The 26,978-nt window shown below is 33.7% G+C and overlaps 2 protein-coding genes across 2 annotated transcripts; both read left to right on the forward strand.

The window, feature by feature from the left end:
* Positions 1 to 3,621: 3,621 nt before the first annotated feature.
* Positions 3,622 to 5,644, forward strand: LOC132293366 (UDP-glycosyltransferase 73E1-like). Its single transcript, XM_059790818.1, has one exon. The coding sequence runs from the start codon at positions 4,032 to 4,034 to the stop codon at positions 5,499 to 5,501; it is 1,470 nt and encodes a 489-aa protein (XP_059646801.1). The 5' UTR covers positions 3,622 to 4,031; the 3' UTR covers positions 5,502 to 5,644.
* A 1,301-nt stretch (positions 5,645 to 6,945) lies between these two features.
* LOC132293367 (UDP-glycosyltransferase 73C3-like) lies at positions 6,946 to 19,047 on the forward strand. Its single transcript, XM_059790819.1, has 2 exons — positions 6,946 to 8,326; positions 18,793 to 19,047. The coding sequence occupies exons 1-2, from the start codon at positions 7,088 to 7,090 to the stop codon at positions 19,030 to 19,032; spliced, it is 1,479 nt and encodes a 492-aa protein (XP_059646802.1). The 5' UTR covers positions 6,946 to 7,087; the 3' UTR covers positions 19,033 to 19,047.
* Positions 19,048 to 26,978: the final 7,931 nt, after the last annotated feature.

Here is a 26,978-nt window from a genome sequence, read left to right on the forward strand (position 1 = left end):
ATTTTATTTTTTATTTTTTATTTTTTTATTCGGGCCTCTAGTGAGTTACGGACAGAGTTCGAAAAGGTTCGAAAAGGTAGCCCATTAAAATGGCTCTAACACACATAAAACTAACATGCGGGCCTTACAAACTGAAAATTGTCCGTTTCTCTCCCTTTCATACAAAGCGGCAGGCTTTACAAATAATATAAAAAAAAATACTCATTTACATTTTATAATCATAAAGAGCCAAATGACTACAATCAGTATGCTACCGATTGAATTTGGTTTGGTCACATAAATACATTTGTGGATATCTAGGTTACACATATAGAGAGCTCAGTCAAGAGCACCATATCCATTGCTTTTAGAGTGGCGTGTAAAACCAACACTAGTTCCTAACATAATTAAAAAAAAGTAACATGCCTAAGTTATATTACAATTTACAATGGTTAATTGCAATGACATTTTTTGAGATATTGGTCAATGCTAGGTCAATATTTTTTTGTCAATAACACTTTACGAGTTTTTAAAATTTTACATCCACACCCCCTCTCAACTTATAAAAAATCTTAAATGTCCTTTGATAAGTCAACAATTACTTTTTAATCCTAAAATGACCTAAATCCCCTTTCTAACTAACTATTTTTAATATAACTAATTGACCCATTATTTGGGTAATTGCATTGATCTTTCTATCTTTAAGACTAGTTTATGCCACTACACCAAAACCACCACCGCCACCCACACCACACCGAAACAACACCACCACTACACTAGAGAAAAATAAAATTGAAACACCTAGATAACCTAGATATCACTATAACCACCATAATTGACACCCAAACAATACTATCACTACCACCACCACAATAGTAGGAATTTTTTTTTTTTTTTTTTGAAAACAGCCATGGCAAACCTAGACACTACTACAACAGGAAAAAAAAAACCTAACACCACCATGCCACCATGTTTTCCCTTAAATTCTAGGAACTTGCCTAGTCACCCCTCTCAATTGGACTTGCCCTAACATTTCAGTATTAGATCGATTACGTTCTGGTGCTAGCTCCATGGCCCGTTCAAACCACGTTAGTTCATCTTCACCTAACTACAAACAAATTTTCGTCAATTTTAGGGGTTTCTATCTGTGATTAGGGCTGCCAATGAACTGAGCTGTTCATGAACAACTCGAACTCGACTCGTTAGTAAACGAGCCGAGCTCAAGCTCAATTTTTAAGATCCTTTAATAAATGAGTCTAGTTTGAGCAACATTGAGCTCAGCTCGTTAGGCTCGTTAATTTGAAGGCTTATTCAGACACAACTCTCTCTTTTATCTTTCTAACAGATCTTAAGGTACAACAGTGCAACATATCGATAGATCAAGTCCGATATAGCCTTGTAAGGTTTAATTTAATCTTGTTCTATATTATTTTTTTTTCTTTGTTATCGGAGATGGAGATAAGATGAATTTGTTTCTCGGTCGAAGATGAAGATCGGATTTAATGGAAGAGATCAAGTGATTTCTTGAATTGGTGGCTATTGGGTAATGTAACGATTCCGAGCCGAACCTGAGCCCGAACCCGGCTAGTCTAAGCTCGCTTGAGCCCAATCCGAGCACGAACACCTCTGTGGAGTTAACGAGCTGAGCCCGAGCAAGCCAAAGCTCGGCTCGACTCATTTGCAGCCCTATTCATGCTTCTCATTAGTTGCTGACATTCTTGGTATCGTTGGTCATGATCACGATCACGTCACCATGAAATTAGGGCTTTTTAGTGAGATGAAGCAGTGGTAATATTGGAGCAAAAGATAATGCCTTTTGACCAATTTGGGTGATGCCAATGTAATGATTGTAGTGGAAGTGAGGGAGGAAATAGGAGATGGAATGGTCACCGACATGTCAAAATCATGTATTGGGGATGAGTTACCAAAAAAGGGGGAGGAGATTAATAGAGCAAAAAGCAATAAAAATAAATAAATTAAAGGGATTTAAATAAAGAGAGAATGGTATTTTTGTCAAATTAAAAGGAGTGATGTTTTGTGAATTAATTAAATTAAATAATAAAAACAAATATGTCATTTGAAAGGGCAGTGTCAGTGCAATTATAACTTATTTACAAAGTTTCATGGTATTGTAGGCTCGTGTCACCATCAATAGAAGCAAACATAAATATGATGTTATTTATATATAAATACGATGTTGTTGTGATCTTCACGTGCCACCGGCACTCACCATGTTGTCATTTACATTGCATTTGGGTTTTATTATGAGTGAGAATAAATGAGAGGATAGCCACAGGTATGGGAGACAGAGAAAAAAAAAATGGAGTAAAATAAAGTAAAGAATGATGTCAATTTTAATCATTTTTCGTCAATTTAGGATCTTTGATATGATATAGAAATCCCTATTTTGTTGGTAATAAGTTGGACACTTATTTTTTAATAAAAAATTTAAATTATTTAATAATGTTGTATATTCATTTACTTAATTCAATATGACAGCAGAATTTCTAACAAGTGATCAATATATTCATATCAAAATTTTAGCAACTTTCATTCAAAATGACATAAATGAGCAAATTGAATCCATATGTCGACACAAAAAATTATTTAATAGTCGAGATCATGTAATCTGACTAATAAAAAATTGTAAATTAAATAAAACTAACATATTTCTTTACTGACAAATTTTTATGGTCTCCAATCATGCCTGAAAAATTTAATAATTTCTCGTTTCACCATCGGCACAGCACAAGCAAGCAGGGACCGCCAAGATATATCCGCCAATTCCAATTGCAATACTTGCCCACTCACCCACCGGCCTCACTTTCTTTGATTGTGGTTGATGGTGTCCCATGGCCACCGTGGCCATGTCCCTGTGATACACATGGTCAGAATGTAGGCACATGGTCGCCTTTGTCACCATACCTGTGATTCTTTGAAGTTGTTGGAATTAAATGAAGCTAGACGATAAAAATCCAAAGTATAATGAATCTTGTATCGTACATAACCCATGCTGCTCAAAATTTTTCCAATTTAGAATTCTTATATTGAAGTTCTTTTCTATTTATGAATATTGGATTTCCTCTGTTTGTAATTCAGCAAAGGTGCATGTATATATATATATATATATATATATATATATATATCCAATTTTTAATTCTAATCAGATGCAACTCAACGGTTTATCTTTAAAGAGCATCATTTCTTGTGCCTTCTTAATTGGCGTACCATAACAAAAGAATCCAATTTTGCAATCCAAATAGATAAACGAAAGGATTGTACTTTATAGAGAAGAAATAAAATTTGATAAGATTGTAACCAATGAGTCTTTTCCAATCTGTCAATCAACGGTAAAGAATTGCTGGACCCGTACGTCATTAATCATTATCTTTATGCTGGATCAATTGAATTGGACGAATCTGCTTGTCCCACTAGAATAAAGTAAATGTGCGATCTGTCTCCTCCAATCATTCACATCGTCTGTATACCGTATTTAATCTATGCGTACCATTGGCCAAAAAGGGTACTATAATGTTTATGTGAACTTATGCATCCACATTAAATATTCAATATATATATATATATATATATATTTTTTTTGGTATTATCCTGTAGTTTCACCCTAGCAGGTTTTTAGCATTTCTAATTTTTTTTGGGTATTATTCTGCAAGTTTTTAGCATTTTCTAAATTCAAAAGTCACTCTTGACCCTGTACACATCCATGCTTATGTAGGCTCTTACATCACCAGTAAAGAGTATTTTATTTTTGTATTTTACTTTCAATTTTTGATCGAAACCTAGACCATTTGGCCACAAACACCAACGCCCTACCGCTGCCTATCGCATCACACCCTCCTCGCTAGAGAGAACATTGCCAAGCAAAAAGGCTTGTAATTTATCCTTCTTTGTGAACAACAAACAAACCCCAGAATGGCTTTCCCCATTCCTTAGGTTTTTTGCAACTATTCCAATTCCGTAGGGTTTTTTTTGATGATTCGAGTTATTTCAGCAGAACAAAGTAAGGATCTCGAGTCTTTTGTTGAACGGGAAAAATGAGTTCACAAAAGCAATTGCTACACTTTGTTTTGCTCCCCCATTTAGCCCATGGCCACCTGATCCCCATGATAGACATGGCCAGGCTGCTGGCACAGCATGGCGTGACCGTCACCATCGTCACCACGCCCCTCAACGCCACGCGTTTCAGATCAAACATGGATCGCGCCATCGAGTCCGGGCTCCAAATCCAACTTCTCCAAGTCCCATTTCCATCCACAGAGGCCGGCTTGCCTGAGGGATGTGAAAGCATGGACAATCTTCCTTCCCGGGACTCGTTCAAAAACTTGCTTGTTGCCATTAGAATGCTCCAGTCACCGATTGAAAATTTGTTCAATGAGCTACAACCGCGCATAAGTTGCATAATCTCGGATAAGAATCTACCATGGACAGCTGAAACAGCTTCAAAATTATGTATCCCAAGGCTTGTTTTTGATGGAACAAGTTGTTTTTCTCTCTTGTGCACGCACAACATACTCAATTCTAGGATTCACGAGTGTGCGCTAGAGTCTGAAGCATTCGTGGTGCCTGGTTTGCCTGATCAAATTGAGTTAACTAGAGCTCAATTACCCAACGCGGTTAATATGGACAACGCGAGTGACATGCGTAGAAAAATCAGAGAAGCTGAACTAGCAGCATATTGGGTGGTTGTCAATACTTTTGAGGAATTGGAACCAGCATACATTGAAGAATTTCGAAAGGTGAGAGGCTGCAAAGTTTGGTGTATCGGTCCAGTATCACTATGCAACAAAGAGAACGTGGACAGAATCGAGAGAGGCAACAAGACTTCAATTGATGAAAACCAGTTAGTGAAGTGGCTCGATTCAAAGGAGCCTAGCTCTGTAGTCTACACCTGTCTAGGAAGCCAGAGCCGCCTCACAGCTCCACAACTGATAGAGCTTGGATTAGGCCTAGAAGCCTCGAAACAACCCTTCATTTGGGTTATAAGAGGAGGAAACAAATCACAAGAGTTGGAGAAATGGATGTCAGAAGAAGGATTTGAAGAGAGAACAAAAGGGAGAGGGCTTTTGATCCGTGGTTGGGCGCCACAAATATTGATTTTGTCACATCCGTCAATTGGAGGCTTCTTGACACACTGTGGTTGGAACTCAACACTAGAAGGGATTTGCGCGGGCGTGCCAATGATAACGTGGCCATTGTTTGCAGAGCAGTTTTACAACGAGAAGTTTATGGTGCAAGTATTGAGGATAGGTGTGAGAGTCGGGGCTGAGTTTGCAGTGAAATGGGGGGAGGAAGAGAAGTTTGGGGTGTTGGTGAAGAAGGAAGAAGTGAAGAAAGCTATACAACAGGTGATGGATGGAGGAGAAGAAGGACAAGAGAGGAGGAAAAGAGCAAGAGAGCTTGGGAAGATGGCAAACAGGGCACTAGAGGAAGGGGGTTCTTCTTATCTGAACATGGCCTTGTTAATTAAAGACATTAGGCAACAACTTATGATCAATCAGTCTTGAACCATGCCATAAACTTACAGATGTATTGGTTACAATACACAATACGTTGTAGTTTTTTATCATGTGGTCACGAGAGACTCTTGACATATTCAGTACCAAGTTGTCAATCTCCTTTGTATGCAATGTTATATCTATTCCTTGGATGTCCTTTGTAGACAGTGCTATGTCTATTCCTTGATGTCCTCTGTATTCAGAACCACGTTATCTATGTCCTTTTATTTTCCTTGGGCAAGAAAGGAATTTCACGTTTCTAAAATTTTATGGCCATCCCTTTCAATTAATCAACTCGAAGTTCTAGAAACTGGTCAGCAATTCAAATGATGGGTCCTACTAAACAGCATCCCATTGTCGGGACGTATCTATCATTATTGTTTGTTTTTACCATCTCACCATGAGGCCATCTACCCAACTGCCATTCTCCTACTTCAGTTTTTTCTAGTTTTTCAATGCCATACGAGTCTACACGACCGAACATAGAAGTGGATCGGAAGAATAATCCATTAGACACAAGTAGTTGATGGGACGGTACATGAGACAAAATTAAATCATTTGCCAAATCAACCAAACAATTACTTGTACAAAAAATTAAAAATTAAAAATTGTACAAAAATATTTACTTAGTTTAATTTTTTGAAAATTATTTCTTGAAAATTTAATTATAAAAATGTTTGATTTTGATAATTGTCTTTTATAATTTTTTAAAAATAGTTTTCTACCCTCTGACTACTTGAGAAATATTTTTAGAGTTACAAATAATGTAGACCCATATTTATTATTATTATTATTATTATTTATTTTTATTCGCCAAAAAGATTTTAGTTCTATAAACTAAAACCTCACCATATATATTTTAATTGATATTTATTTTCTAAGTATGAAGAATCTTTGATTGCTTGCTCTCAAGCAATCTTATATCAGGAGTGAATAATGCTATGTCAAGTTGTAAACATAGACCTCATGATCATTATTGAATTATTCAATTACATTTGTCGTGCAAATACATTGTCTAACATGTGCGTGGCGTGGAAATACAAGTAGGTTATTTTTATTTTGTAAGTAAGGTACATTTGTATATCACTCGTATTTCAGTCGAAACTTAAACTCTGGATCATCTTTTCAAAAAACACTCAAGCTGATAGGAGATTTCACTCAAGCTGATGCATCATGATGAGTTTGATACCACTATAATGACTCACTTAATTAAAAGACCGTGAGGGTGGAGTCAGTAATCACATAGTTTTCCCTTTGTTGGTTCATTAATAGTTGAAAGAACAAAGCATCAATAATTGAAAGAACAGATCGAACAAAAGCATGTTTGCTGTAATTTTCCTTTTTTTGGTTCATTATTAGCAGATGTCATCTTGTAGGTCATCAGTTGTAACTTATGTGAATTTCCACCGTTTAAAATATATGAACTACCAGCCCCATGTAACTCTTCACATCACCTCTTCCTACTTAATAGTCTTCAAGATATGCAGTTGATTGACTGCCAGAGTGACACACTCTATATATTGTGAGCTTGAAGCTCCATCCATTGAACGTACACCTATATATCCACTGCACCAAGCTCAAGCTCTTCTATTATTATGGCTGCTTCATCCCCTTCACAACAGCTTCACTTCCTAGTGATTCCTCTAATGTCCCAAAGTCATCTCATCCCCATGACAGACTTTGCCAAACTACTTGCACATCACGGCGTAACCGTCACCATAATCACTACACCTCTCAATGCCATCCGGTTCAAAGCAATCATCGACTATGCCAAAACTGCCAACCTCAAAATCCAACTTATTCCACTTCGGTTTCCATGCCAAGAGGCTGGATTGCCTGAAGGATGCGAAAACATGGACACACTCACTTCTCCAGACTTACCAAAACAATTTTTTGTAGCAAGTGAAATGTTACGAGAACCACTAGAGAAATTGATGGGAGAATTAGAACCAAGGCCAAGTTGCATCATTTCCACCGTTGCTCAGCCTTGGACTGCACAAGTTTCTCAAAAATTCAACATCCCAAGGTTTGTTTTCAACACAGTTTCGTGCTTTACTTGCTTTTGCTCTCACACCATCTCACAAAATCATGTTGAAGAGAAAGCATCTTCAGATTCAGCGTCATTTTTGGTGCCGGATATGCCTCACAGAATCGAATTTACCAAGGCCCAGTTGCCCCAAGTCAGTACTGATGGCTTCAAAGACACTATAAAACAAATGAAAGAGGCTCAGTTTTCAGCAGACGGTATTTTAATAAATAGTTTCGAGGAGTTGGAGCCAAGGTATGTTGAAGCACACAACAAAGTTATGGGTGGGAAGATTTGGTGCATTGGGCCAGTTTCTCTTTGCAACAAAGATATGCCAGATATGTTTGACAGAGGTAACAAGGCCTCCGCTGACTCACACCATTGCTTGACATGGCTAGATTCAATGAAGCCAAGCTCAGTCATTTATGCTTGCTTTGGCAGCCTGTGTCATATATCACCTCCTCAGCTGATTGAAATTGGTTTGGGCTTAGAAGCATCAAACCACCCCTTCATTTGGATAATCAGAGCAAGTGATTATTCAACAGAGATAGAGAAATGGCTAGCGGAAGAGAGATTTGAAGAGAGGATTAAACAGAGAGGTCTAATAATCCGAGGATGGGCACCCCAAGTCCTCATATTGTCCCATCCATCCATTGGAGGCTTCTTAACTCATTGCGGATGGAATTCAACGTTGGAAGGAATTTGTGCCGGCCTACCAATGATCACTTGGCCGATGTTTGCTGAGCAATTCTATAATGAAAAGTTTATCACACAAGTGCTAAAGATTGGAGTGAGAATTGGTGTAGAGGTTGGCATGCAGTGGGGGGGAAAAGAGGAGGCTAAAGTGTTGGTGAGGAGAGAACAAGTGAAGGAAGCTATAGGCCAACTGATGGAAGGAGGAGATGAGGGAAGAGAGAGAAGAAAAAGAGCCAAGGAAATTGGAGATGAGGCCAAGAGAGCAATTGAAGAAGGCGGTTCTTCTTACTTGAAGATGACAATGTTGATTCAACATGTCAAGCAACACGTCAATCATAACTAAGGGATGCAGCCAAGAATATATATATATATATATATATATATATATATATATATATATGCTCATGTGTGTGTGTATATATATATATAGTAGTTCTTTATCTTTTCAGCTTGCTAGCGTAGTTGCTGGGTGACTTTTTCTTCAGGTGCATGTCCATATTCCATATTTGACTGGTTCGCTTTCCTTGAGCTTCTGGCAGAAAGATGAAGTTTATGATTATATTACGTGGAACAATTTAAATGTGATTCAAGGCTTTGATGTAACTAAATTATGTTTTATATTTATTTGCTTGAATAAATAAATTACGTAGACTTTTAATTCGTGACAAATTTTTTTCAATTTTCAAATTTAAGATTCCGATTCAATATTTCCAAACTCAAACATTTGGACAGAATTAGTATGTGTTAATTAAACATACTAATTCTATAAGACCCACTGATTTATTACTTTGGTCTAATTAAACACATGCTATAAAAGTGGAACTAATAAAAATAGATGGACAAAACTTGGGTCCTCCCATTAGAGATTGTAGTTCATTCTTCCAAGTAAGGTGGACCAATGAAATTAAAACACATGTTTAAAAAATTTAAAAAGTAAAAATATGGGCATTACCCATTTTTTACAAGTTAAAAAAAAAAAAAAAAAAAAAATTCAAAAATCTGAAATAGAAAACACAAAATTCAATTTCTAAAAATTCCAAAATTGAATGGCTGAAACCGATCAAAGTGGATGGGAAGGCTAGGGATTGAAACAGAATGAAGTTGATGAGATAAGGCCAAATATATATGTTTGATCTTTTTGTCATTATTATTTTTGTTGGGCATCTTAGCAACTCAAGTTGGGGGTTTTGATCATATTCTAGTTTCTCTACAAAGCACTGATATGAAATTTATAGCTTAGCATTTATATACACTGTACTCTGTATTTGTTAATTAGGTCCTCCTTGAATTCTAGACGTTAACGTAAATGAACCATAATAAGTATGAAATACACACTTTAAAATTTGAATTAAGGATTATATTAGTTCAATATTTGAACATAATCTTTTTTTGATTCCTGTTGAATTCCATACTAGAGAAACCGCCTTAGCCTTAGAATGAATATCCTTTTTTCTTGCTTAACAAAGTTAAGTCGCTTAAAAAGTACAGTCCTGGAACTCCAAAATCTCGCGGTATTCCTCCGGACGGCCTTATGAAAGAGAGAAAGCCTATACCGACAATCTATTCAAACTAAGGAACAGAAGCCATTGGGGACCGATCAAGCTTTGATGTGCTTCATTCGTATCAATGAGCGATATACCCATAGGGTTTGAGAATGGAGCCAGTGGGCGAGAGCGGAGGAGGATAGCAGTGAGGAGTGGAGGAGGAAGGTTACGGTAAGGGGTGGAAGAGGAATTTTAGGGATTGAAATGGAGGTTGAGTATGGAAAATTAGGTTGTGTGGGGAGAGAAAGAGAGAGAAGAGAGGGGAGGGTTAAGCTCGTTAGAAATAGGTGATATCCATCTTTTAAACTTTTAAATGTTTTGAATAGGTATTCTAATTTCATTGGTCCTCCTCACAGGGAGGATGAACCACAATCACAGGGAGGATGAACCACAATCTCTCGGGGAAGGATTAAGTGTTGTCCAAAATAGATAGAATAAATACATTCTACAAAAGTGCAAGTGGAAAAAATAGATAGAATTACCTTTTGGTATTCAAGCATTTTTAATCATGATAAAATACTCCATAATATCTATATTTAATTTCCTTAGGTTGGTACGGTTGTTCTCTCTTGACTGGTTCTATAGTAATATGGGAATATGATTTTTTGTATTTTTTTTTGTTTTTTCGATTTATATTCACTTTCACACCACAATTATCACTAATAGAAGCTGTGAGGTGATGATCAATAAGTTAATGTCATTTTCAATAATCATTTTGTTTTTATTCTAATTTTGGTGGGATTGAGAAAAAAATGTATGTTAAAATTACTTCTAAGTTAAGATAATGTTATGATCAAATAATGAGTAATGAAAACAAAATTAAAGCCTTAATTAATTCGGTTTGTGTATTGGTGTATGTTTGATATGTCTATTAATATTTTCTCTACTTTGTGTTTCATAAAAATTCAAGACCAACTTTACACACACTATCAAACATTTCAAGACCTATATTCTCTTATGCAAATAAATAAATAATAATAATAATAAAATAAAAAATAAATCTTATATATCAGAGAATATAAATTATTCAGCTATATATATATATATACACACACTAATATTAATAATAAAGTGGGCAAAGTCTTCATTTAATTTAAATCTCACCTTTCACCAAGAGGTGATGCATCATTTGACAGTCTCATTGTTGACAAATGTAAATGTGTGGAAATACAAGTTATTGTGTTATTATATGAAGGGTCTTATGGTTGAGAAATTATTAGACTTTCTAACTTTTAAAATAGATGGTTCGGATTTGAGTTTCTAAATGAGTAAGTAAATGTGTAAATGATGCATGTATTTTTTGTTAATAAAAAAATAAAAAAGAAGAAGGTGGATGTGTGAGTGCTAACTTAAGAAGAAAAAAGAAGAAGAAAAAAACATAAATTTGCATAGGAGAGGTGTCTTGTTGATCTTATTAAGGATTTTTTTTTTTTAAAAAAAAAAAAAAAAAAAAAAAAAACTCACAATATATATATATATATATATATATATATATATATATATATATAGAATTTATGGCTCAAGTTATATGGCTACATATATATATATGTGTGTGTGTGTGCGCGTGTGTATATATATATATATATCAGATACTTGCTGGATTCTAGATTTAAAACGATATTAAAGTTCTCAAATTAATGATCACTTGGGGAGAGCAATGTGTTGGGGCACTCTGTATCTTTTTTGAAAAGTTATAAGGGGTGCTTATTGTGTTAGTTCACATCATTTGTATGTAAAAAAAGAAACTGTAAATTTTTTTAAAAAATTTAAGATTTTAAATTTTTAGCATTTAGTAATATATAGATATAGGTGAAGCCATTATCACTACTCCATTTCAAGTGACACTTATTTTTTAGTGATATTTAAATTGTATTTTTAAATACAAGTAATTGAATAAATATCTATGATATGTTCAGTTGAACTGAATTAGTGTCTCAAAAATTACAATTGGACAAAAAATAATTTAATGTTTGAACCAAAAAAAAAATTTCAATTCAAAGTCGTTAAAATATTTTCAACGTGGTAAATAAAAAAACATATAAACGTCATTTAAATTGTTAATGCATTGAAGCATTGTGGTACTTGTTAATTAGCGTGTATGTGTGCAAACATATACAAGGTGAGAGATTTTGATGCTTAACCTTATTAACAAGTCCAAGTCGTTATCTTAGTTAGATTTGAACCATTGACGGTTTCATCTCACCCTTAAATATTTTTGGTGTTTTTGTCTTTAAGCAGAAAAATCTTAACTTGCGTATATTGATATGTAACACTCAATAACACTCAAAATTCAAAATGATTATCCTTAATATCTAAGACAAAGATTAGTTAATGTATTCTTGCGTGTTAAATCATCACTATGACGTCATTATTATTATTATTATTATTATATATTTTAGTTACTTACAATGAGATTTTCCCCAACTCAACCCGTGTTTCACATTTTCTTGAGAAAAATATTTAAAAATAGAAAAAGTTTTTAAAAAACCAAAAAAGTTTACTTGAAAATGACAATTAATGTTGATTCAACATGTCATGCAAGTTGCAACATGTCATATTTGAGTGGTTCTCTTAGCTTCTGGCAGAAAGATGTAGTTTATTATTAGTGAGGATACAATAAGTGATATAGGCCGATTATAGTTTGCAGACGTAGCATTGGGGCAAATAATTAAAATACAGCCCATATAAGAGCTGAGCGCCAACCACTCAGCAAAATAAGTGGCAGCTGGCACTATGAGCCGAATGCTAAAAACTAGCCAAAAAATAAAAGAGTAAAAGTGGCAAGTGGCATTCTAGCCGAGCGCCAATCACTCAGCAAAGTAAGTGGTATCTGGCACTATGAGCTGAGTGCCAAAAACTAGCCAAAAAATAAAAAAGTGAAAATGGCAAGTGGCATTCTAGCCGAGCGCCAATCACTCAGCAAAATAAGTGGCAGCTGGCACTATGAGTCGAACGTCAAAAACTTGCCAAAAAATAAAAGAGTGAAAGTGGCAAGTGGCATTCTAGCCGAGCGCCAACCAGTCAGCAAAGTAAGTGGCATCTAGCACTATGAACCGAATGCCAAAAACTTGCACAAAAAATTTGTTGTGTGGTAAAGTGGCACATTAGCCGAAAGCCAGCCACTGACATACAGAGAAGAACCAGATCAGATAGCATTAAATCATTAAGTCAAGGGATTTATGGTAAGAGTTCAATCAAAAGTAAGCCATCTCATTAATAATGAAGTTTCAGAGTTACAAAAAAGATGAGGTATACAGATGGCAAAAATACAAAAGAAAGGAAGTCAGTACATCAGAAAGGTTCTAACTAGAAGCATTTGCCCCGTCAGCTTCTTGATGGTGCTGAACGGCCTCCTCATCGTTGTTGGCGTTACCATCCTCACGTGGAGGAGAATCGAGCTGAATGATAGAATCATTCTGTTGAGTTCTATCCTCAATAGCATTGGAAGAATCATTTTGCCGAAGGTCATCTTCAGCAGTAGTGACAGATGGAGTCACGGTGGACAGAGGAAGAACGTCCAGAGGCTGAGCACTAAAAGGAGTGGGAGTGATCCTGGAGGAGGCGATCTCTTGGCATTCATCAAATATGCCCTCAGCAGGGGTGAAGTCTCGGTCGGCATAAACACCCGGAGGATTAATCTCCAGCTTTCTGTCAACCTCATCAGGGGTAGAACCGATCTGACCCTCATCTGGAACACGATCGGTATAACCCTCTTGGAACCCCTGAGCATATCTAAGGGCCCCAACCCTGGAAAACCGAGCATGCAGAGCTAGCATACCACCATTCACCTTACTGATGGTGTTGAGTAAAGTATTACGCTCGTCTAGAGCCCTTTTCTTAAAGGCCATCTGAGCGGATTGCTCATCACTCAGAAGGCGTAGAAGTTCTTCCTTTTCAGCTTTAAAAGATTCTCGTTCGATATGCCAGACACTCTTCTCAAGCTGCAGAGCGTTCCTTTCGTCCTGAAGAGAGTCCGTCTCCTTTTTCAGAAAGTCCTTCTCATTTTCAACTTTGTTGCGTTGAACCATCAACCCGGTATTCTGAGCACCTAAAGCGTCGTTCTCCTTGTTAGCTGCACCAAGGTTATCAGAGAGCATGCGAACCTTGGCATTTACCAGCTCAACCTATTTCTGCATGGCCATTATCCCGTACAGGGTCTGTAGAGATATATATGATAACTGATTAAGCCGAGCAGATGGTCAGAAGAAATCAAATGTAAAGATTCATTGATTGAGGGACAGAAGTTACCTCCATGGCAGATAAGGGGAACCGGCTGAACACTTTCTTCTGAGACAGACCCTTGGCTACCTCAATATCCTTAGGAGTCCACATGCTCCTGTAGTATGCCATAGCGGTCTGACCATCCTTGAACATGGTCTCGTCCGATATTACAGATGATCCGTCTGTTCGAATGAAGCGAGGGTTCCATAGTGCCGTTCCAGAGGCAGAGGCATGCCCAGAGGGGGTAGGAGGCCTAGTTAGAGGGTGCACGGATGCACTCGGCCCAGAAGGCCTAACCCTGCTGAGAGCACTATCAGGCTGATGCCTTTTTCCTCTCGTCTTTTCCCGTGCGGTAGCAGTAGCAGTGCTGGGAAGGTTGCTGACAGAAGGGGTCACGTTTGGATTGACAGTCGTAGTGTTGGAGATCGGGTCGGTAGCCGTCACGATCAGATCGGTGGAATGAGTGGTATCAGAAATAGTGGCAGAGGAAGATACTGAAACTGGAGAAGAAGTTGCTGTAGGGGCAACAACGGTCCTGGGGGCAGCTTTCCTCCTACCGAATGAAGGGATTTGGAGCTGACTCATTGTCTTGCCAAGGGCTGAGAGAGCTAGAAGGTTGTCTGAGGTAAGGAGATCCGAGCAAGAGGGAATATTGGTCAGAACGTACTGCTTCAAATAGTTATCTCTATCCCTGCAAACACCGTAGCTCAAATCATCACAAGGAATGCCTAAGGAACGACATAAGAAAGTACAAAAGCAAGGAACGCAAATCTCGCAAGGACAATCACTCTTATGGGTTTTGTATTTTTTATATGAAGAGACAAAGCACTCTCCAAAAGTGCTCAGGATAGGAAAATTCTCTGCGGCTGGAGAAAACCAGGCTCCCCTAATCCTAATTATATTTTTTCTCCAACCCTTTTCAGATTTGATTTTATCTTTGCAGATGGACCTCTTCTCAATTGGGTAGAAGTGGTAAAACGGTTCATCAGTTCTGATTTTGCTAACCTTGTAACAGAGGAGAAGATCTACAAGGTCCAGATCTAGACCTCTGTCACGGTTCAGAAGCAACATAACAGATAAAACCCTGAGGAAATTTGGGTTTACTTGCAAAGGGGAAAGTTTCAGTTTATTAAAAACATAATTAAAGAAGGGATGCAGAGGGAACCTAAGGAGGTTAAGATGAAGGTGGAAAAATAGAACCTCGCCGGAAAGAAGGCCAGCACCAGTTCTAATATTCACCTTTTTAGGGCAATTTCTAATTTGTATATCGTCGGGAAGATGAAGTTTCATGCGAAGAACATCTAGATTTATAGTCATGGTGAGAATGAATGAGGATTTCAAGGGAGAAAAAAAGGTCTTCCGAAAGAAAAAGGCAAACAAAACTAACCTCAGAGAGAGAAAACGTCAAAGAGTACTGCAAAGTCGCTGGAAAAAAGAGCTTTTGCAAGAAATCGCCGGAGAAGATTTGAACAACAGTAAAGTAAGATGGAGACGGTAAAGAGAATCGATAAAACATCTATGAGGCTTATAAAGACAAGGTGGGCCCGAAAGCCGAGGAGTCAGGAAAGCGAGGAGTTTTTTGAATCTCGAAGCGCCGACCCCCAAATCTAACTGTCTATTCTTCCATGTGATCTTTTCGAGCCGTCAAATCATGATTAGCAGCCTTTAATAATTACCCCCTAATTATTAAGGAGTAATTATGGGGGCAATTGAGGATACAATAAGTGATATGGGCCGGTTATAATCCACGGACGTGGCATCGGGGCAAACAATTGAAATACAGCCCATACTAGAGCACCACAGAATGGGCCGAGCTCGGAGGATCCACTGAACAAGACCAAGCCCATTGGAAGGAAGGCCCAAAACTAATAGTCCAGCAACACTTGTAATTGCCTATAAAAGGGCAGTGAAGAGAGTAAAAGTGGGGGGAGATTTATTTTTAATTGAAAATGTAATGAGATTTTGTCCAAATAGAGAGAGAAAATTCTTTGCATCTTCAATTAGATTACCTGGAACAATTTGAATGTAATTCAAGGCTTTGATGTAACTAAAATTACGTTTTAAGTTGTTCATAGTGACCGAGTATTCCTTTTGTCACTTCATTTATAACAGCAACTTCAATGCTCTTTTATTTGGGCTTTTGAAACTCAAAATATGAGAGTTGAGTAAAAAAGGACCTCTCCAATATGCTCTTATTTGAACTCTCAAAATTTGAGATTCTCAAATTTCTTTTCATATATGGCAGCTGCCAAATTTTTTTGACTAGTCTCTCATTTCTCAAAACGGTGCCGTTTCTCACCGGTCATCACTTACTCGTATCATATATAATATAATATATATATATAATATACATATATATTATATATAATATATATAAATTTTTGAAAAAATTAATTCACAAATAGTGGTAAAAAAATTATAAAAAATTTGTCATTTTTGGTCATTTTTTGACCAGATATTTTAGATTTGTACTTCTTTTTAATTAGATTTAATTTTAGTTACCTTCTAATGTCTATAATTTGACTTGAAATGTGCCTAATATTAATATTACTGATGCAAATATGAATGGTGAGAATGATAGTTGAAAAAGAATAGTAGTTGTGTTAAAAAATAACATTTTGCGTGAAATGAACCATTGAAACAGAATTGTTTAAATATAACATTTTGGCACTATAGCACCTGTCAAAATATAAATTTGGCATACGAAAATAAATTTTAGCATTGAAGATGCTTTAAAAGAGAGAAAAAGAGGGGGACCACAGTGTATAATAATTTTTGTCATTTCCAATTATTCTACATCTGTCATTGCTGAAGTAACTTTTTTTCGTTCCCTTGCAAAATTGCTAATTTTTTTTTGTGGTCCAAATGATCAAAAAGGACCTCTGACCATACGAGGGAAACTAAAGATGCTGAGCAAAGAAACACATAAAACAACAAAAATCATACTTTATTTATTATTATTATTTTTGTATGTACATTGTTTTTTTTTTTTTTTTTTTTTTTTTTTTTTTTTTTTTTTTTTTTTTTTCGAGGATCAGATCAATGATGTTAATTTGACAACCATCAACGGAAAAAGCAAAAAAGATTTTAGCTTTAGAAACTAAAAGAGTAAAAAAAAATTAGCTTTATAAACCACTCTTTTATATATTTTAATTAAGTTAGTTATTCCCTCCGTCTCATCTCATATTTAGTGTCGCTTTTGGTAATCGTGACTTACAATTTGAGATAGAGATAGTACACTAAATATGGGATGGAGGGGGTATTTTCTAAGCAAAGTAGGCGGCCACAATTAACCCTGATGAATTATGAAGCACTTGAACTCTGATCTTTATACAAGAGTGAAGGTAGCTATTGTCTAACATGTACATAGAAATACAACTAGTTACCACTACTATTTTTATTTTTATTTTCATTTCTTAGACAAGATTGTTGAAAAATAAACTTAATTTTAGTATTTAATATTTTCAAGTATTTTTATATCCATGATGCATGTGTGAATTTAGCATATATGTTAGTGGATAGTAAATTATCTTAGTGGGAGTTAATGTTATGTAAAATCAAAAGTTATGAGAGTTGAGCCTAGTAAATACTATGTTAGTGGGAGTTATGCCTATTGAAGAGTATGTTAGTGGGAGAAATGAGAGTAGTAGGCATTTATATGTAATTCATAGATATGTGTTCTCAAGGTCTATATAATCATGTATTCTAGCAATTTTAATTTGGGAATAAGTGAAATAATATATTTCTTTCTCCATTTCTCTTTCAAATTATATAGAGTTGTATTTGTTTGTATAATCCACTATTTCCAATAAAGTGGTATCGGAGCAAAGTTAGAAAGTGGTATCAGAGCAAAATCCAACAAAGTGGTATCAGAGTCGGGTTTCATATTAGAGCTTTCATGTTTAGAATCTAGACGATCCTAAAAGCCTGACGAAGTTGATCCTAGAAGGTTCAACATTTTAAGGAAAACATGTTTCTCCTTGATGATGAAGAAGATGGGAAAATGTATTTTCTTAGTGAGAAGATAATGTTATCTAATTATAAGAGAATGAGAATCATCATTATTTCATACCTCAAAACATGTGATTTGTGGGATGTTGTTGGAGAAGAGCCAAAGAATTGCACATCCAACAAGTTTCGTGAAAAGAAAGAAATTAAGGCATTAGCAGTGTTGGAAAAGACAATATATCAAGAAATTTAGGAGTATTTTGGAGAGGCCAAAATTTTAAGTTGTATTTGGAAGATACTTGAGACCATTGTTTCCAATCATAAACGTGAATCACTACCCATGGAGTATTGGGTACAATGCTTTGAGGATGATGAGCTTACGAAGGTTGATTATGAAAGTCTTGAGGAAAAATTTATGGAGAATGAAGAGGCGAACAATACAAATAAAGTTGAAGAAATTGAAGATTCAAAAGTTGAAGGCCAAAGTGAAATGGAGAATAAGGAAGAGATAAAGAAAGGTGTTGAAAAAGAGAATGAAAAAGCGGAGGAGATTGAAGAAGTAAAAGGAAAATTAAAGAAGAAAAAAGTGCTAAAGAATAGGCAAAAGTTGATGAAATTGGTGAGCTAACAGTTTCAGGTATGGTTCCAAATTCCAATTTCAAAGAAGTTAGATATAACTTATTTGATAAAATATTGATTTCTTCATATTCATCTCAATTGGAAAGCAAAATCAAATATTATGATAATTGTGTTGTTGTGGAGAATGGCGAAATTCGCTTCAAGAAAGTTGTCAAAATAAAGTATGAGATTGAAGCTCAAGATGATAAGAATTTATCAAATTGTTTTTTAAAAATGGTTTGGAGAGTCGGGGCTGACAGTGAAATGGGAGGAAGAGAAGTTTGGGGTGTCGGTGAAGAGGGAAGAAGTGAAGAAAGCTATACAACAGGTGATGGATGGAGGTGAGGAAGGACAAGAGAGGAGAAAAAGAGCAAGAGAGCTTGGGAAGATGGCAAACAGGGCACTAGAGGAAGCGGGTTCTTCTTTTCTGAACATGGCCACGTTAATTCAGGACATTATGCAACAACTTATTATCAATCAGTCTTGAACCATGACATAAACACACAGATCTATTGGTTACAACAATACACCGGAGTAACAAATCAATGGTGAATCTAATATCACGAGGTCACGACACTCGTGACATATTCGGAACCAAGGAATCTATGTCCTTTGTATGCATTATTATGTCTATTCCTTGATGTCCTTTGCAGACAATGTTATGTCTATTCCTTGATGTCCTGTACCCTTAATACGTCTCGAAATTCTAGAAACTGGTCCCGCAATTCAAATGATGGGTCCTACTTGACAGCATCCCATTGTCAGGACCTATCTATCATTATTGTTTGTTTTGCTATCACCTTCGGGCATCTACCCAAACTGTCATTCTCCTTGTAAAACTGCCGTGCAAACAATGGCCACGTTATCATTGGCACGATAAAGTTGGAGAATGGCTGGACCAACTGCCATTCTCCTACTTTGTTTTTACTAGTTTTTCAATGCCATACTACACTACAGAACATAGAAGAGGATCGAAATAATAACCTAATCGACACAAGTGGCTCATGAGACGGTTCATCGGACAAAATTTAATCAGTAGCCAAATCAAGCAAACAAGCTAATAATCTAAAAAAAAAAAAAAAGATATTATGATTAGCTTGATTTGTAATTTTAAAAATAATTTTATATTATCATAAATTGAAAATAAAAAAAATTGTACAACAAATTCTACTTGATTCAATTTTCTGAAAACTATTTTTTGAAAACTTTATAAAAATACTTATTTTCAGATAAATGTCTTTTATAATTTTCTGAAAATAATTTTCTAATGTCTAAATTCTTAAAAACTGTTTTCAAAATAACAAACCAAACCCACCTATACTTTTTTATTTTTATTTTTGTTCTTTTGAGAGATCATGTTAGACCAAAAAGATTTTAGTTCTAGAAACTAAAACCACACATATATTTTTTAATTGATATTTATTTTCTAAGTACGAAGAATCTTTGATTGCTTGCTCTCAAGCAATCTTATATCAGGAGTGAATAAATGCTATGTCAAGTTGTTATCATCAAGGTTTTTTAAATTGAGATTCTATGCAAGATCGATGAGGAGTTCATAAGATCAGAATCGTAAGATCGGATCGAAAATCGTAAGATTTTATTAAAATATTAGAAAACTAACTCAAATTAATTTTCTAAATCAAACATTTTTAATATAAATAGAGAATAAGGCTAAATAACCAATTCAGACACTTCAACAAAATTAATTAACATTAAAAGTATTAAGACACGTTACAAATACTAAACATCAATTTCTTGATTTATACAAAAAATCAACATAACAATCATGCAAAAACGTAAAGAAGAAATTAAAGTAAAGCCTAATATATGGAGAAAAGTACAATTTATTTGCATAATTGTTTGAGCAATTTAGTTGAAAAGTTTACTTTTTTGTTAAGAAAAAAAACAAAATAGAGATAGAAAGAATAACGGAAAAAAAGATGAAGTCTTTCTTTATTTTTGTTTCAAAATTGACAAAGAATAGATAGAAAAATAGAATTCTTTATATTCATTGTACTGAAAAAAGAAAAAAAAAAGAAGAAGAAAAGAGAAATTAAGAAGAATAAAAAAAATAGAGAAAATTTTGAAATTTTTAAACAATACCTTTGAAATTCAGAGATCATCTCTACATTGAATGTTTATCTATTTTTTTTTTTTTTTGGTAAAGTACAGCGACACCCCCTAAGGTTTGGCAAAAGACACGTAGAGAAAACTTACCTATTTCTTTGGACAAAGACACCCCCTGAAGGTTAAAAAATGGACAAAGACACTCCTTTACATGAGAAATTGACCAAATTATCCTTTGACCATTTAGGAGACTTTTTTAACTCTACAATTTAATAAATTGGACCAATCTACCCTCATGAACAATTTATGCATAAAAAAAAGTAAAAAAAAAAAAAAAAATTTATATTGTTAACTTTTTTTTTTTTTTGGTTATTTACTTTATAAATGGCCCAACTTCTTAAAAATGTAGACGTCTAAAATGATTTTTTGATCCAATACATATATTTTAAATAAATTATATTTTGTTATTACTTCTTTTCTTTTTCTTTTTTATTTTTAAATTAAGATACTTAATTCTTTCATCTAAAAAAATTAAACCAATCCATTTTCCTTAAAAATAAAAAGACGGTACCAGTATAACTTTATGCATCTTAAGTTATATATCAAATATTATACATTTCCCAACATAAAAGGGAAAAATAATAATAATAAAACAAAGGGAAAAAAAAGAAGAAGGCATGCATAAAGTTAAGTTGCATAAAGTTATACTGGTACCTATTTTCTTTTTTGTTGGAAAATGCATAATATTTGATATATAATTTAAGATGTATAAAGTTATACTGCTACCATATTTTTTATTTTTAAGGAAAATAGATTGGTTTAATTTTTTTAGATGAAAGAATTAAGTATGTTAATTTAAAAATAAAAAGAAAAAGAAAAAGAAAAAGAAAAGAAGGAATACCAAAATATAATTTATTTGAAACATATGTATTGAATCAAAAAATCATTTTAGACGTTTACATTTTTAAGAAGTTGGAACATTTAAAAAGTAAATAACCAAAAAAAAAGAAAAAAAGTGAACAATATAAAGTTTTATATATATATTTTTTTACTTTTTTTTTTATGCATAAATTATTCATGAGGGTAGATTGATCCAATTTATTAAATTGTAAAGTTAAAAAAGTCTCCTAAACGGTCAAATGATAATTTGGTCAATTTTTCATGTAAAAGGGTGTCTTTGTCCATTTTTGAACCTTCAGGGGGTGTCTTTATCTAAAAAAGAGGTAAGTTTCATTTAAGTGTCTTTTTGTCAAATCTTAGGGGGTGTGACTGTACTTTACCATATATTTTTTTTTTAATGTAATTGTGAGGACCACTATAATATTTTAGCTTTATAAACCACTCTTTTATATATTTTAATTAAGTTATTTATTCCCTCCGTCTCATCTCATATTTAGTGTTGCTTTTGGTAATCGTGACTTACAATTTTAGATGGAGGGAGTACACTAAATATGGGACGAAGGGAGTACTTTTTAAGCAAAGTAGGTGGCCGCAATTAACCCTTGATGAATTATGAAGCACTCGAACTCTGATCTTTATACAAGATTGAAGGTGGCTATTGTCTAACATGTACATAGAAATACAACTAGTTACCACTACTATTTTTATTTTTATTTTCATTTCTTAGACAAGATTGTTGAAAAATAAACTTAATTTTAGTATTTAATATTTTCAACATATTTTTATATTCATGATGTATGTGTGAATTTAGCATATATGTTAGTGGGTAGTAAATTTTAAAAGTATAGTCACGGTATTTATTTATTTGTTTTAATTGTATTTTTAATTATTTAATTGATTATTTGACTAATTGCTTATGTGTTTAATTGAATTAGGTATTACTTGATTATTTGATTATGTGTCTATGTATTATTTGTATTTGTTTATGTGTTAATTGTTTAATTAGATTATGTGCTTAAATGGTGTTTTGATTAATTGTAAATTAAATGTTTTCTTTTCTTTTATTATTTTATTTTATTTTTCTTTTATGGTTGTGGTTAGTAATAATGGGCCAACCAATTGGATCCCATGAACTACTTGGATAGGAGGTTGGATGTGTATGGATTATTACCCATGGATAGTTGTGTATGTATATATATAGATATATATTATATACATATATAAAAAGGAAAGTAATTTATTAATTATTTTTATGGTAACTTGGGTAGTAATATTTAATCTGATATATATGTTTTATATTTAAATAATAAAAATATACGTAGATTTGATACGTGATATATTTTAAATTACTTTATAATATTATGGCAACTTAAGTATTATTGGATAATTCATTAATAAATAATGGAATGTGTATAATTTATTTTTTTAATAAACATATACATAAATTATATACGTAACATATTTTACTTACCTTTTTAATATATATAAAAGGGGAAGTAATTTATTAATTACTTTTATGGTAACTTGGGTAGTAAAATTTAATTTGATGTATATATTTTATATTTAAATAATAAAAATATACGTAGATTTGATACGTGTTATGCTTTAAATTACTTTATAATATTATAGTAACTTAAGTATTATTGGATAATCCATTAATAAATAATGGAATGTGTATAATTTATTTATTTAATAAAGATATACATAAATTATATACGTAACATATTTTACTTACCTTTTTAATATTTTAATATATTTTTTTTTTAAGTTGACTTGGATTGGGAAAATGGTTAGGATTATTTTATTTAGCCTATAAATATATAGTTATATGTTGTAAAAGGGGGTTAGAAATATTCATGTGATATATTCTAGAGAGATAGAGAGTTAAAGAGGGAATGAGGAAAAAAAACCCTGTAGAGAGAAAATCAAGGAAGAAGAAGTTTAACTTTCGATCCAAAAGTTTAAGGCAAGTTTTTCTTCTATCTCTTTCCCTTTGATTCGTGTTTCTGTACATGCCTAGGAAATTCTAGGATTTATTAAATACATAAAATTAAATAATTATGCATGTTTAATTGGATTAGAACATAGGTTTTATGAATTTGGTTCATATCTGTTCTTGTATTATAAATTGATAAATGGATGATTTTGATTTGATTTCCGGTGTGAATTTTTACATGTTTAAATTATGTATTTTTCATATCTGTAGAATGATAGAACGTAGAAACATGCCTAGGATTCCTGAACATTAAATAGGAACTAGGTTTGGGTTTAAATAAATTTAAATAGACTCAATCATAATGATGTTTGCTATTTGAATATTTTAAATAAACGAATGAATTTAATCTTTTAATATGTTTTAACAATTGAGATTAAATATGTAGGATGAATTGGATATAGAAAATACTTATTTGACGCTATAATAAAATATCATCATATGTATAAGATTCAGTTTATGTAGGACATATGATATAGGAAGCTTAAATAAATAATAAGTCATTCCTATTTTGTGATAACTTGATATCATATTATCATAGTTATTTCTGAATTGTTTGATATATTTCCTTAATCGTTACATTAATTGTTGGATTGTATGGTTTAATGCACCGGTATGGGATGGTGGCATTCTAGGGAAGGATTAACTTATCAGTTAAGTCCTACCTATTTTATATAAAAGAATGGATTAACTAAAATGTTAAGTCATACTTATATTCAAGTCAAGTCAGCTGAACAAGTTGAATGACTTATGGAGGATTAATTTATTATATAAGGGAATAGATTAACTAAAATGTTAAGTCCTACTTATATTTAAGTCAGGTTAGCTGAACAAGTTAAATGACTTATAGAGGATTAATTTATACTGAATAGGATGGTTACTAGATTATACATATATAAGTATGGTGTCATAATATGAGCTTGAGTCTCAGGATCAGTGGTTAGGGTGCGTATATCGCCAGGGATGTGTAGCTAGATATAATGTAGTTGTGTACCCTGGTAGGTCTAGGCACTCATGCATACTATGTGTGCGTTTTGCATGTTGCCTACTATTCAGGCTGAGACAACCTTACAGTCTAATGAGGTTCCTTTAGTGTGTATATATATATATATATGGACTACTAGTTACTGTTGGATTGACTAGGATGTATACGTATATCAGATCTCTGCTTGGACTGTAGTAGAATAGAACTTGTTTGTGAGCCTGACCCACCATTATTTTTCAAGTGTTCGGCAGGAGTAGAGGTTGTTCGTGCTGAGCGAGGATCAGTCTACTTCATTATTCCGATGCTACATAGAAGTTCTTTTTTGATTTAGTTTCCTGATTTAGACAGTTATTGCTGTCATTTGTTTAGTTTGGATTTTCTAGGGGGTCCACACAGTATGGATTTTCGAGTTGTATTTTGGAGGATCAGTTGTATCAGAAGAGTTTATTAATTAATGAAAATATATTCTGAGGTTTATTATTAGATTATCATTTTAGTTTCTTGTCAGCATTTTATTTATTCTTCTTCATTCTTTTGTACTCTATGTTTGTTTTGATATCCTCGGGTATTCGGGCGTGGGCCTGGCCAACCTGTATTCGGGAATCCGGAGGTATCACAGTTAAGGTTATGTAAAATCGAAAGTCATGAGAGTTGAGCCTAGTAGATACTATATTAGTGGGAGTTATGCCTATTGAAGATTATGTTAGTAGGAAAAATGAAAGTTATTGACATTTATATGTAATTCATAGATATGTGTTCTCAAGGCCTATATAATCATGTATTCTAGCAATTTTAAGGTGGGAATAAGTGAAATAACATATTTCTTTCTCCATTTCTCTTTCAAATTATATAGAGTTGTATTTGTTTGTATAGCCCACTATTTCCAACAAAGTGGTATCAGAGCAAAGTTAGAAAGTGGTATCAGAGTAAAAGCCAACAAAGTGGTAGCAGAGTCAGGTTTCATATTAGAGTTTTCATGTTTAGAGCCTAGACGATCCTGAAAGCTTGACAAAGTTGATCCTTGAAGATTCAACATTTTAAGGAAAACATGTTTCTCCTTGATGATGAAGAAGAGGGGAAAATGTATTTTCTCAGTGAGAAGATGATGTTATCTAATTACAAGAGAATGAGAATCATCATGATTTCATACCTCAAAGCATGTGATTTGTGGGATGTTATTGGAGAGAGCCAAAGAATGGCATGTCCAACAAGTTTTGTGAAAAGAAAGAAGATAAGGCATTGATAATGTTGCAAAAGGCAATACATCAAGAAATGTAGGAGTATTTTGGAGAGTCCAAAATTCTAAGTTGTATTTGGAAGATGCCCGAGACCATTATTTCCAATCATAGAGGTGAATCACTACCCATGAAGTATTGGGTACAATGTTTTGAGGATGATGAGTTTACGAAGGCTGATTATGAAAGTCTTGAGGAGAAATTTATGGAGAATGAAGAGGCGAACAACACAAATGAAGTTGAAGAAATTAAAGATTCAAAAGTTGAAGGCCAAAGTGAAATGGAGAATAAGAAAGAGATAAAGAAAGGTGTTGAAGAAGAGATTGAAAAAGCGGAGGAAATTGAAGTGAAAAGAGAAATTAAAGAAGAAGAAAGAGCTAAAGAAGAGGCAAAAGTTGATGAAATTGGTGAGTTAACAGTTTCAGGTATGATCCCAAATTCCAATTTCAAAGAAGTTAGATATAACTTATTTGATAAAATATTGATTTCTTCATATTCATCTCAATTGGAAAGCAAAATCAAATATTATGATAATTGTGTTGTTGTGGAGAATGGCGAAATTCTCTTAAAGAAAGTTGATGAAGCATGAGATTGAAACTCAAGATGATAAGAATTTCTCAAATTGTTTTTTAAAAAATGGTCTGGAGAATTTTGTAATTGACACAGACTGGGTGGATATGGAGTTATTTTTTTATTCCAAAGAAGAAGCACATATGAAGTTCAAGAAGTATCGAAATTTCAAGAAGAAAGAAGACGGATGGAGTGCTTGTGTGAAGAAGATAAAAATTGATTATGAGAAGACATTATTCAAGCATTTGAAGATTTTTCGTAAGCTATATACATCAATGGAAATGCCTAAGAAGATTGAAGCTATTGAATGAGGTGGAATTAAAGATTTACCATTGAACTTTTGATCATACCCCCAAGATTTATAAGATTCTCAAGTTACAAAAATCAAGTTTAAAGGGAGGTGTTGAAAAATACACTTTAGTATTTAGTATTTTCAAGTATTTTTATATCCATGATGCATGTTTGAATTTAACATATATATTAGTGGGTAATAAATTGTCTCAGTGGAAGTTAAGGTTATGTAAAATCAAGAGTCATGAGAGTTGAGCCTAGTAAATATTATGTTAGAGAGAGTTATGCCTATTGAAGATTATGTTGATGGGAGAAATGAGAGTTATGGGCATTTATATGTAATTCATATGTATGTGTTCTCAAGGCCTATATAATCATTAGGGCTGCAATCA

Source organism: Cornus florida, unplaced genomic scaffold, assembly GCF_030987335.1.
Source record: "Cornus florida cultivar Cherokee Brave unplaced genomic scaffold, ASM3098733v1 CherokeeBrave_3.0.0_Hap2_Chr02, whole genome shotgun sequence".
NCBI classification, from domain to species: Eukaryota; Viridiplantae; Streptophyta; class Magnoliopsida; order Cornales; family Cornaceae; genus Cornus; species Cornus florida.

Coding starts and splice junctions, on each gene's coding strand:
- LOC132293366 (XM_059790818.1), top strand. CDS start 4,032: ATGAGTTCACAAAAGCAATTGCTACACTTTGTTTTGCTCCCCCATTTA.
- LOC132293367 (XM_059790819.1), top strand. CDS start 7,088: ATGGCTGCTTCATCCCCTTCACAACAGCTTCACTTCCTAGTGATTCCT. Junction 8,327..18,792: donor GAGTGAGAATTGGTGTAGAG/GTTGGCATGCAG, acceptor TGGTTTGGAGAG/TCGGGGCTGACAGTGAAATG.